The following is a 13,531-nucleotide window of genomic DNA, read 5'->3' on the forward strand; positions in this document are numbered from 1 at the left end:
CTTTTCTAAAAAAAGTCCAAAAGCACCCATATTTATCACTACAGTTACATTCAAATCTGTTCTGACGAAGCTGCTTGCAACACTCAGATGCTTTTCTAGAAAACCTGAGAACAGTTAAAATTCAGCTAAATCTGCATTTGTTAAAAAAAGAGAAAAATAATGAAAGGAAAACTAACCGTGATATTGCTGACTCACAGCCTCCCCCGTCAAAATCAGAAAATATGTGTGTGAGTATGAGAGACAGAAATGAGGCATGAGCTCATTTCATTAAGGTAAACTCATTTTAACGAAACGCAACATAAATCCTAAAACATTAATTCAAATACTGTGACATACTGTATTTTAAATCTAAACATGGAGAGCAAGAGCACATTGACTACTATCTCTCTCTCTCTCTCTCTCTCTCTCTCTCTCTCCTGCAGCATGTGCATGTCACTGTGGGAACGCTTCTGTTGGAATCCACTGAATCAGTTGCCATAGAAACTGTGTTCAATAATAGCTATAGTCACTGAATTAGTATTTATGCAGTCTGAGAATTGTTTCACACCCCCTGCTTTCTTGCAGAGAGGGCCTTGATATATATTTAGCCCCAAAAATGAAAAAAAAGGCAAGCAAAAATCCAGATTTATGTCGAGGGAGAATATGCACCTCTGCTTATGCGTGGTAAGTGCATTTTAGCATTGGCCTAATGCGCGCCATCTTTACTCTGCAGAGCCGGCACACGGCTGGCATACATGTGTTTACACAGATTGCACAAATATACCATTAAAGCCCTTCGATAATAAAATGCTGATTAAAAAGATCTTAAAATAAATGCTCTGTCATGTCAACAACAGGCTGCACCAATGCTGCATCATTTACATTCATCACTGTGTGCTTAAGTGGGTCAAGGCTGGCATATCTTATATTTTGCATGGGTTTAATGCGCTATTGCGTCTTTACGCAGAATGTAGAGCAGGCACGGAGCCTGCTCAGAGCAGCCTTAACTATGTAAAGCACTTAACACACATTGCTTAAATGTTATCATGCATCAAATCACTGCATGCAAAATATGCTCAGTTTTTTTAGACAAGGCTATTATTATCATCATCAACATCATGGTAAACTCGTTTAAATATTCTTCAGCAAGTTGTATCCTTTACGTCTGCTCGTGAGAAACACAAATGCAGGGGCGCATCAGGAAATCAGGGATGAACTTCAAATGATCAAAGAATTAAAATAATTGAATAAGTTTGCCCCTAGTGGAAAGCAGAGATGCTCGTGTGCGCGCGAACGGTCGCTCAGTCAGTGGTTTGCTCGGCGAAGCTGGACCTCAGCGAGTCTGTGCGTGATCGTGGGAGCCTCGCATCAGCTCGCTGCCCACTCCACGCCCCCGCAGAGTCTCCCAAACTCTCGGTCGCAGGAGGAGAGATGATGTGGGGGATGTAAGACACGGGGATCAGCAGACAGCAGCTGGATTCTCGGGCTAAAATCAGCCGCTCTGATGGAGTGAAGACAGCGGATACACGGTGAGCCTCTCTCGGGATACTCTCCTGCAAATGTTGCTTTGCAAATGCTCTTGGTGTTTGGGATAAGGTTTACTGCTATTATAATTATTACGATTTCATTAATAGGCTATCTTGTATTATTCTCAGCCGAGCATGGCCATAATTAAGCAGACTTCAGTCCTTCGTATCGCGTCGATATTTTAACATTCCACCGCACCGTCTTTCTTATCATTTACATTTTAAACCACTTTCACAGAGAGATTTTCGAGTCGCTCGATGTTGCGAAGCATCATTTTCTGCTGGCATGTGCGTTGATCAGAAATGGTTGCTGGCGGCTCGTTTGGTGCGAGTTGTTGAAGCTAAAAGCAAATGTTTTATTAGAGGAAAGGCTTTATGAATGTACCTTGCAAATTCGTGCACCGCAATTCGGTTTTTCAGTTACGCGGAATGCACTCTGGCATTTCCTAAAAGGACCTCTGAAGATCTGCTGGACGGCTGAAAGGAGAAGGTTTAACGTCGATACGTATGCTGCTCTAATGCACGTTGTCTTGCTTCACAAAAACTTAAAATATGAGCGTTTGTGTGTCGACTGCTGCTCGTTTCGCTCTTAACGGAGGCTTGAAGCGTGTGTCTGCTGTTTGGAAGTTCATTTGTGGACACTGGAGCTTTGCGTCAGGCAAAGAGCTGACGTGAATAGACACCAAATTTGATGCTTCAAGACTAAAAATAGTCCTGAGCTGAAGATATTTGCAGCTGGCGGTGTGAATCGAGTCTGTAACGCATCAAAATCTGTAGCTGCTTCGTTTTGCGGACGGCGTTCAGCACCGCGGACAGCGACATATAATCCGCATTTACTCGAATGATTTGAAGAATAGAAACACTTGGAAGAATCAAAACATAGTATTGTTGCTGTTTGTTTTCTTACCGGGTTATATTAGGAAACAATACCGTTGAGCTGCAATAATGATGCTGTTGGCAAGGTTTCTGAACACAGCAATGGTGATACCATGTTTTAGACATGAGACAGAGTTTTTTTTAAGCACTATTTGCACGCCACATTCTTTGAGTATAAGGCATGAAAGAGATTCTTAGCAAAAATACAAAAAGATGGCCCAGCCATACTTCACTCCAAAAAATAAATTATATTTTGCATCTATAAAATTAACCATGGTATAACGTGATAGTTCAGTTTTACACCCCGGTTCACGTTATAAAATCCTTAATTACTGCCATGTGATCTTTTAAAAGTGTTTATTCATCATGCTATTAGATTATTTGTTGCATGTTTTGTTTTCATTTTTTATATACAATAATGAAAGAATTTTTTAAAGCATCGTATAACATGATTTTTAAACATGCTACTTTACAGCATGTCAACGGTTTTTAAAAACAATTTTTTTTTATCATAGATAATTTGCAAGACAATATCTCCTATATGCTGGACAGTGTAAAAATCATCAGATTTCTGCATTGAACTCGTGAAGTTGCTTTTTCTGTCTGCATACAACCGTATTTTACTTCTGACATCTGCGGTTCGAGGGCAGAGAAGAATGCATCTGTATGCGGTTGTGTGCAGTTGCGTGAAAGGAGACGCACAGATTGCTATCGAATTGGAGGAAAATTCATTCTCAGCTCTGTAAATCACTGAACACTCGGTCTAGCCGAGTCAAGTGGTTTTGTTGTCATTCATCTCATTACAGACCAAAAACGAACTTGCTACTACATGTGTGGCATTGAGAATGACAGCAGTACCTAAATATGCCACGGTGAACAATACGGATTAAACACACGGCGGTTCAGAAGATGTGTCGGGAACGCTTAGGACATTTAATATGAAGGAGATAATCTCATTGGCCCTCTGCAGCATGGTTCTCTTTGAAGCTGCCAATATGAGTGATAAATTGCCTCAGCAGTTCTGATGCGACTGGGTCAAAGGGTCATCGGTGCACCGCTGATGGATGCTGTTCTCTCAGCTGCTGTAAAAGTGATTGCACCTGCCTTGATCCGTGTGATCTAATGAGGCAAATAGTGGCTCAAAGGCACCACGGCGCTCTTGGTGGGGCGAGAACGCTTGACTGCGCAGCCCTTTCTGGTCACGGGCCCCCTCGCGCAACCTCAGATGCAGCCTTGAGTCTCACACACACACACACACACACACACTGCTGTTACGTAAAACAGAAAGCCAGGGGTGGGGGCTTTCAGAGGCGTGAGAATGAAGACATGATATTCATTTCCATCATCTGTCGGGAGCGCATAGAGAATTAGATGCGATTCGTCCCGACAAGACAACCCAGACCCTCAGCAAGCGCTCTTCAACATGCTGCTAAATTGGCAAGTTTATTTTGGTCATGTTGAACGGCTCTCCACTACGCTGATCTGCACACACTCAAAGATCCATAAGGAATGCTGGGAAGGGCAAAGGCTTTGTTCAGATGGCACAAATCCGATTCATCTATCAGATCCAATCTTGGGAGCTGTCTGCTTGTCTGTCATTTTCAAGTGATTAAAATCGGACGCGCTTGTGCAAACAGCGAAGGCAGTATCTAATATATTTACAAATTCACCTAATATTGATTTTGATGATGTCATCTTGACATCCTTCAATACACAACAGGTGCGAGAGAAAATGAGCTTTATGCATAGGTAGTCAAAGCAACTTCGCAGTTGAAAACAGGAAAATAAGAGAATCAATTATGGATTGCATGATAAATCATATCAGTCAAAAAAAAAACATTTTTAATTTCTCTCAATATATTAAGCATAAAAATATTTTCTCGCTGGTTATTTATTCTGAGTAAATTCAGATACAGTTGCATTCTTAAATATAAAGGTTCTTTATTGGCATCAATATTGGCATGAAGTACCTTTACTGGTTGAAAAAGATTATTATGTTATTAAAATGTTCTCCATGCTAGTAAAAGGTTCTTTTATGAACTCCTAATTTAAAAATACAAAAAAGTTCTATTGCATAATTTTTTTACTTTTATTAAAAAATTTTTTTAAATATATTGAATTACATGTATTATTTATTTTGTTGGATTAGGCCTGTAAAAAATATATATATATATTTTACATTTTTACATTTTTACATTTTTACATTTTTGTGTACCGTTCAGGCTACAAAAATGAAACAAAAATTCTGTCCAAAATACTGCTTGTTTGAACAAAGCCACAGAAATGTTGACATGATTGAAAGATGATGGCAGTTGCTTGTCCACTTTTATGAATTGAAAGAGAGTGGAAAAAGTATGTCATCTTCAAAATGTCGTGTGTGACATAACATCCATTTTGGAGTTACACAACTGAAGAATCAGACGTCTGTAATGTTTTTTTTTTTTCAAGCAAGTCTTGTTCCATTTGGCACCAAGACCTCTATTTTGAGGGTCAAAGACAAAACTGATCACATTTATACCTTGAATGCTGTTTTTCAATAAAGCATCTGGCAAATGTAATGTTCACAGTCCCTCCCTGCATTGTACCAGGTGTTGCTTGTTTAATCAGTCTGTGTATAAATAACCCTTGTGGTTCTAGAGTATCCATAAAGTATGCAAATTGCACTAGAGTACAATTTATTATTTAGAAAACACAGATGTTGGAGCAGAATTGCAGTAGCTGCATGTACATACATATCTGTATGCATCTTTTATGCATATATTCGGATATATTAGCTCTGCCCCAAAATCTAGAAAGCTTGAAAAAAAATCATAGGAAACTATGCATGTAAACTGAAATGAAACAAACTGCACTTTGGATCTTAATATCATTGTGAGTTTGTGACTGAATACTTGACCAAAGTCTGAATGTTTTTATACAGACGTATGATTAAGCAAAAAACATCTGTGAATTATGATCACTGAGAAGAGCGATATAATTAAACTTCAGTATAAAGGGCCTGACCTTAACATTTATGTTCGTGCTTTTAGCAGACGCTTTTATCCAAAACAACATTTGAGCATAAGCAATTTGTCTCAGAGCCAACAATATGTTTTTTTATTCAGCACAGAAACTGATTATATTTTTATATATTTTAAAATAAAATGAATTAGAACAAAAGCCCTGGCTGATGTTCTTTAACCAATATGGCATTTTTGTATGCAGGCATTTAAATAACACTAGTTTAAACTAAAAAACTGAAAGGTTTTGTGTTTTGGCTATTATATTATTTGGCCTAGCATGCATAACGCAGGCATTTTCACGGATGTTTGAATAAGTATCGTTTTGACAATGTGATCATCTAACCTTTTTAAAAAACACAAAGGAAAAGCTTTTCTGTTTTTTTCATTGTGATGTAAAGGTGATGACGAATTTTATTGGCTTCTCTTTTTTTTTTCTCTTTAATTCTCATTGGAGCGTTTAAAACAAGCTGGTCACAATGCACATGTCAGGTCAGGATACATGTAAGGACGCTGTGGGTTTCAGCAGGCTGATATCCTGAGAGACGATCCCTGCCACATCTCTCCAGTGAGTCTATCATGAAGATGAGTCATGCATGCTTCCCCGTGTGTGAGGAGGGAGATTAACCTCGCTGTCTCGAATCTCTGAGACCCCCAGTCTCTTAAAGACTGATTTTTTATTTTTTTTTAATGATTATACTTTCAAAGAACAGTTCATTTCTCGCTGTTCCTCTCCACCTCCCTTAATCAGTATGCAAAAATGGCATTCCTCTTGCTCTCCTGGGCTTAGCTGGCTCGGAAATCACAGAGAATTCCTTAAGAAGGCAGGCAGGAGGAGCAGCTCGGGGTCTGTGGGTGTGTTGGTGTGATGCAGGATGTGAATTCTGCACAGCTTGTGCACGCTCTCGACGTTCCTTCGTTCTTCATATCGCCAGAGATAGACTATAGGGAGCATCGGGACCACTTCTGGGGGCTGGTTGATTTTGGGGATGTTGAAGCCAAGTTGAAACAGGTATAAATACATTTATTTACATCGTTAGGCATCTCTTTTAAGCCACAGATCTTGGCGTATGCTGGTGATATAGGCAATGCTCAGTAAAGCAGCGCTGAGTGCAGCACAGAAGTCACTCACTCACTTTCTAGACTGAACATATGGTTAAGAAACCATGCTATACAAGTCAGTTGAATTAATATCCATCCAAAAAAGCCATTTTTTTTAATAATTGTGCTTTTGTGTTTTTATATATCAGTTACCTATCAAAGCACTAAGAGTTTCAGTGTAAGAAAGTTAATATATTTGCCAATACATTGTATTATATACTGTACATACATAATTTTGCACTAAAATCTATTTAGTGAATTCTTGCTAAAGAAAATTAGGCATTTTTCCAAAATAAATATGTAAATGAATAAAAAATGACTGAGCGCAAGCATTTAAAGGGTAGTGTACATACATTGTAGTGGGTTGTTATCCGTTATGTCTTGTCCTGGGTCAGCACGGGTCCTGTGCTTTTTTTAGTCCCAGTACATCTCTGCATAGCTCAGGAGCACAGCGAGAAAGACAGCTAGGAATAAATCAAGACAAATGTTTCTGTGTCTTCAATTAATTAGACTGTGAAGGAATAATAACATAAATGGCAAGAAAATCCAGTGCAACATCTTAGTTTTTGACCGTGTGCAATTAGTTTCTCCTTTCCCCCACTGACATCAGGTAAGTCACTTAATGTCACGAGTGTCCATAGCTGACACTCCCTGACAACTGTCTGTGACATTACATGATCGACCGCAACATGTAGTCAAACCAATTTCATTCTCCTTTCCTCCCCATTTGTGTAGCTCATTGATCAGTTTCTGTTTGAGAAGAGGCGGGGCTTCATCCTCACAGTGCTTGTATCAATATGCTATGTGACTTTGGGCTCACTGAATTTTAAATAGGTTGAAGCTGATTTCGAAGGCTGCGGCATGTTAATGTTATTGGACTGGATGCCCTCCTGCCACGCACCCTGTCGCTTGCTCTAATCATCTTACCAAGATAGTTAGTGTAATGATCTGACTGCTCACCTTCCAAGAAGCTCGTGATGGAAAGGTTTCACAAAGTAGGTTTAAAAGTAGGACCATCTTTCACACTATTACCAGATCACACAGATTTTTTCGGTCCAAAAAACATCCAGTATTGTCAAGAACAATTGTTAAACTTTATAAATATGGTTTATTTGGTAAACCTTGTAATACATCAGAAAGAACATAATTTTTGTGTTTTAGTGAATGCCTGGTATCTGTGTGTAAGTTGAATGCATGTCATTAATCATATGTATGTGTGCAGTGCTGACTGTGCTTGTCACATGTCTTTATGCTCTTTGCACCACTCAGAAATTCAATTTTCTTTTCTTTACTGGACTGTCATTATCATCCCTCTCCTGCCTTTCATTACAAAGAAGATGGAGAGGAGACTGTGTTAAAGAGTACAGGGTTGTACAAAGTGTCAGCCTACAGGACACAGTGTTCAGAACAGAGTAGACAGCAACACTTTACTATAAGGCTTCATACATTAACTTTAGTCAATGCATTGGGTGATACTAATGATACAATATAGACTCTGATTAAAATAATGTGATTTCAGATTTCTATATTACTGTATAGAGAGTTAAATTGTAATTCAGAATTGCATTTGAATTAGGGCTGCCAAACAGATTAATCACAATTAATAGAATCCAAAATAAACGTTTGTTTACATAATACGTGTGTGCACTAAATTTACTGTATATGTATACATAAATACACACCCCTACATTTATATTCAAGAAACATATGCAATATATAATTCATATATCAATATTTCTTAAATAGATACATGTATTTGTCTGAGTGAAAATGATCATTCATTCTTTTCCAGTAGGTGGTGCTTAAACAAAAAGCTCACAAACACTGCTTTAATGAAATTGACCAATCACTGGAGGGGTTTGAATAAATGAATCATTAAACGAAAAATGTAAAATAATTGAATGATTGGTTGGACTGAAACTGCTCTTACTGTCAGATTCAATTCAGATTACTATTCAGCCTCCTGTTGGGCGTTATCAATTCCACAAATTCCCACTTAATTGAAAAGATGCCAGTTCTTCAGTTCTCAATTTTGTGGAACCATTTTCGTGTCACTTCAGTGTCTGTGATTTTGGAGTTGGAAGTGTTCTTTTGCAATACTCAAATGTCAACTCCAACATTTTTATTTGCTTTCGTTCCAGGTTCACTAGAATCTGAGCCAGGATGTCCGGACATTGCTGAGGACGGAGGAGGAGAGGGGTGGGGGATTCTGGGATTCTAGAGGGGTGGAGAGCGAGACATCATGGGTGATGGAGGGGCCTTGCACACGGAGGGCAATGCCCTTCTGAAAGCAGTGTTCCAGGGCAAACTCCGCCTCGCTCGCCTCCTCCTGGAGGGCGGAGCGTATATTAATGAAGGCAATGAGCGAGGGGAGACGCCGGTCATAGCAGCCTGTCTGGCAGGATACGATGATCCGCAGACCAGACAGAGAATGGTGAGGTACCTCCTTGAGAAGGGAGCGGACCCAAACATCTCTGACAAATCGGGTCGGACCGCGCTGATGCATGCATGTGCAGAACAAGCAGGCAAAGAGGTAGTGTCACTGCTGCTGGAAAATGGCGCTGATCCCAGCTTGAAAGACTATTCAGGGGCCTCTGCACTTGTACATGCCATTAATAAAGGTGACAGGGACACTCTTCAGGTCCTGCTGGATGCCTGCAAAGCCAAAGGTAAAGAGGTCATCATCATTACCAGCGATACATCTCCCTCTGGCACTAAAAAGACTAAACAATACCTGAACTCCCCACCATCTCCGGGTATAGTGGACAAGCTTTCCCCTGCTTGCATGTCTCCATCTGAGGTAGAGATCCATACCTCTGGCTCTGCCCCCGGTGAGGAGGAGGAAGGTATCTTCAGCTTTGCCGTGACTTCAGCACTCCCGCTACCCTCCAGCAGACCACAAGTGGAGAGGAGACCACCGCCCCGTAAGCTTCTGAAAAGACTGAACTCTGAGCCATGGGGTCTGGTGGCTCCTTCAGTACTTGCTGAGAGAGCGGAGCGGATAGAGGGCGATTTAGCTGAGGAGGACAAGTTAGTCTCGGAGATGAATGGGATGACAGTTTCTGGTCCAGGCAGACCTCTCCTGTGTCGAAGGCACAGTATAGAGACTCATGACCCTTCCTCTCCAAAGCTGATGGACCGGTCCTGTTCGGAAGACTGTGCAGCACTCTGTGGCTCTTCCTGGGCAGATAAAGTCCATCAGCACCAGTCACTGTATCGTCGAAACACGGCCCCTGAGGCTCAGGACAGTGTGGCCCAGGCACCGACGGGAATCCGTGGCTTGCCACACCCCAAACTCACCCGCATGGAACACTATGAGTCAGACACCCACCTGTGCCCTGCCTCCATCCCTGGATCTCCAGATTCTGGACGTGTCTCAGTGGAGCGCCGCAAGTACAATGCCTCTCCCTTGTCGCTGCTCACCAGCTCTTCTCGAGAGTCTCTGGAGAGCATTCCCAACTCAGTGTCTCCTATGACAATGCGACGACGTCCAACAGGGCTGTTGGAACGGCGGGGATCAGGCACTCTGCTTTTGGACCACATCTCCCACACAAGACCTGGGTTCCTTCCTCCTCTCAACGTCAACCCTCAGCGACCCATTCCTGATATCCGTGCCAATGGAAAGCCCACTTCTCCTGTTCACTCAGGGAGCAAGATCCTGCTGCCGGTTGCGCCATCATCACCAAAGCGTGGACCAGACTTCAAGATGAAGAAGAAACTGATGAGACGACACTCAATGCAGACGGAGCAGATGAAGCAGCTTTCGACCTTCCGGGAAATTCTCACAGAAAAGGTGATGGAGATGAATGGAGATTGAGAGCACAAGAGAGACTGAGAGAGAGCCGGTGCTGGCCGAGAGTTTTCATTACCGGGTTCATCTACATCATCTTTGGTCCAGTTCAGATCCTTTAGAACGTAGAACAAACATCAAAAAAATGCATTCTGGAGAATGCAGACAATGAAAGTGAAAATGAGTCACGGTCACTCAAGCTCATAAATGGGATCAGTTATTCCAAATTTGGAGACCATTTAAAAGTTATTTGGGATTGTTCCTCGATCATCAGGAAAGTTTGAAGATGGACCCATTAGTGTCAGTGGAAGTGCTGTTAGTGTTTGAAATTGCTGCAACCCTCAGATGAAACCTCACAGATTTTATATTCTACTGGTTTCAGTTATTAGCGCTGTTATGGTTATCAGCCTTCTTAATGTTGTGCACTGTCTGAAAACCAATATGCCCAAATTGTACCTTTTAGGGGCACATCTAGTTGTTGATGGGTCACTACCCTTAAAGGAATAGTTGACCCAAAAATGAAAATTATGGCATATTTTAATCATATTTTAGTCATCCTAGTTGAATATGACTTTTCGTCAAATCATAAGTCAGTCAAGAAACCGGAACTCAGTGTTCTCCTGGAAAAAACAGAATTAATTTATTCACTTTAAAATTTGAAAACTATAAATACCTTTGTTATAAAAACCATCAATCTGCTGTGATAACCCCCTAAGGTGTATTAGTTATTTTCACAATGTATATATTTGATTTCCAGGATAAAAAACTCTGTGTTAGTCTGAAAGAAAGTCATATATACCTATGATGACTTGGGGGTGAGTAAAATATGTCACGATTTTTATTTTTAGGTGAACTATTCCTTTAAAAAAACTAAATTGTACTTTATCTACCTCGAAAATATGCATATTTGTACCTTAATACATATGTATCCATAAGGTACTACTATGCTTCTTTTTTGGCTAAACAAGGTACAAAGACTTTGGATACACAAGTTGTAACCCTTAAGGTACAATCTTTCCAAATTGCTTCTGTGATGATCCTGTGGAATAATTGGGTTAATACTCTTAATATAAAAAAAAAAATCCATCTGTTTTCCTTTGATGACAACATCAAGTGAAAAGTTCAAGACTCTAAAATTAATTTTGTCAGCCATTACAGTATAGTTAAATTGATTTAAGTAGTACCATTAAAATGTAATCGTTTACTTGTAAATAATACTGCTCAAGTCTCTTTAATGCAATATTTATTTCTGTTTGTTTTGCACTGAAGTTTAAGAATTGTAGTCCTTGACTTTTAATCTGGCAATGGCAACCTGATTTTTTCCACAGGATGTACACTAGAAAGAATTGGAGACGACTGACTTCTAAATATTCCTGAACACGTTTCTCAAGAACATTTTACTGCATTATGAAAGTGCAATAAAATATTACAGGAATCAATGAACATAAAAGCATTAAAAAGGCTAGGCTATATAACTAAAAATCAAAATGTACCAGTTAAACATACTGCATGTTTCAGGGCTTTTGGATGGGTCGTTTATCTTTCTTAAACTCTTGTAAGTGATACAAAATAAGTGAAGTGCAATTCTTGAAACTCAAAATCCCAAAGAAACTCTACAAAGCCCATCCAAAACCACACAGATCCACCCTGACCCGACTTAGTAGAGGGGGGAGAGAGAAACCCCTTGCCTAACGCACACTCCCTCTGGAGACACAGAGCACAGATATTGTGTACATACTGTACAGAGTACAATTGTGTCTCAAGCGTTTGAACGTGCAATATTCTGTGCTGCCTCAGCACTGATTTCATATTATTATCGTGAATGTGAACAATCACTCGGACGTGTGTCTGTGGTAACATGCTGCAGTAAATATAGTTCAAGATGAGCTGGGAGCTCAGTTTACATTCAGAGGAGGAATCTCTGCACAAAATACATGAGAATGAATTTCCCTAAAGAGCTGCGGTGCACAGTGTGTCCATGTCAAACACATAGTTCAACTCAAGCTTATGATGTGAGTGAATATAGTGCTTCTGCTTTGAGATGTTCTAAACTTGATGTGAATTAGTGTACTTGAAAAATGTATCATGACAACTAAAAGAGGAATATTTTTTTATGCCTGTAGGGTTTTATTCTTGTTGTTTTTTTATTTTTATCGAAACAAATTTTAATGTTTAATACCGAATTGTTGGTGGTGCAATTTCACTTTGACGGTAGCTTTTGTGTTCCAGGACGTTTGTAGGAAATAATATATGAGCAGCTGGAGCTCAATGGCTATAGCAATCTTCCTAAAAACGATTGCGATAAAACCCAACCGCGTCGGATCCAGATCACTGATTACCTAGCCCTTTGTCATCCTGATGCGATTAGGAGAATCTTGGCACTTTGCTGTGTATTCATTGATTTTAGTGATTCTCTTTTCATTTAACACACAAGCGAGATAGCTAGGAGTTTGATTTGTTTCTAAATATGTTTGTATCTAAGTATCTCCAATATTTCTGACCTGCTGTACAAAAACATCCATTTAAATGAGTTAAAGTTGTGTTCAAGTGTACCTGAAAAGATGTTAATAGTGTAAAGGGTGTCTTAGGTGCTGTACACAATGGACCTCCGTCTGTGCTACACTGTCGTTGGGTAGTTTGAGCCGGTGTTCTGCTCTCCATTCACGTAGAAGGGTCACACTATCAATGCATCATTTAATGGATTATGGATTAAATATTTCTTGTTATTTTGTATGTTTAGTGTGATACACAGGTCAAATGTAGTAAACCAAATAATTTTAAAAAGTATTAAATTATTTAACACAAAATTCTGTTGTGCTATTTCTCTGAGGCGATGATTTTCTTCAAAAGCTTTTCATTGCTTTGAATAAATGCATGACTGAGTCACCGATTTATTTAATACCAGTGGTTTTTGGCTGGCATGTTTAAAGTTTGCTCATATGGACAGGAAAGAAAATTGTGCTAAATGCTAAAGCAAAACTTTGGAGAGTCTGTGCTGCTCAGATGGCAATGGCAGTGAATTTTTCTCTTGGGAAAGACACTTTTTTGCTTTTGAATCGACACAGCATAACACTACAAATCTGGTCATCATAATGTTGTTTCTATATGTAAATTAAACAAAGTCTTAATTTTAAGTAGCCTACAGAAATGACTACATAACTAGACTACATGTTCAGTCATAAATTGTATCCTATTGCTCAGTGTGTTGTCAATTGAATATACTGTATACACCATAGGCCAAATGTGCCTAGTAGTTAGTA

The 13,531-nt window shown here is 39.7% G+C and overlaps 1 protein-coding gene across 1 annotated transcript; it reads left to right on the forward strand.

Annotated features, from left to right (window-relative positions):
* Window positions 1-907: 907 nt before the first annotated feature.
* Window positions 908-13,165, forward strand: LOC122361080 (ankyrin repeat domain-containing protein 34A). Its single transcript, XM_043262036.1, has 2 exons — window positions 908-1,508; window positions 8,623-13,165. The coding sequence occupies exon 2, from the start codon at window positions 8,724-8,726 to the stop codon at window positions 10,296-10,298; it is 1,575 nt and encodes a 524-aa protein (XP_043117971.1). The 5' UTR covers window positions 908-1,508; window positions 8,623-8,723; the 3' UTR covers window positions 10,299-13,165.
* Window positions 13,166-13,531: the final 366 nt, after the last annotated feature.

Source organism: Puntigrus tetrazona, chromosome 16 (genome assembly GCF_018831695.1).
Source record: "Puntigrus tetrazona isolate hp1 chromosome 16, ASM1883169v1, whole genome shotgun sequence".
In the NCBI taxonomy this organism is placed as follows: Eukaryota; Metazoa; Chordata; class Actinopteri; order Cypriniformes; family Cyprinidae; genus Puntigrus; species Puntigrus tetrazona.

What these genes read in the sequence shown, in the direction of transcription:
- LOC122361080 (XM_043262036.1), top strand. Translation starts at nt 8,724, where the DNA reads ATGGGTGATGGAGGGGCCTTGCACACGGAGGGCAATGCCCTTCTGAAA.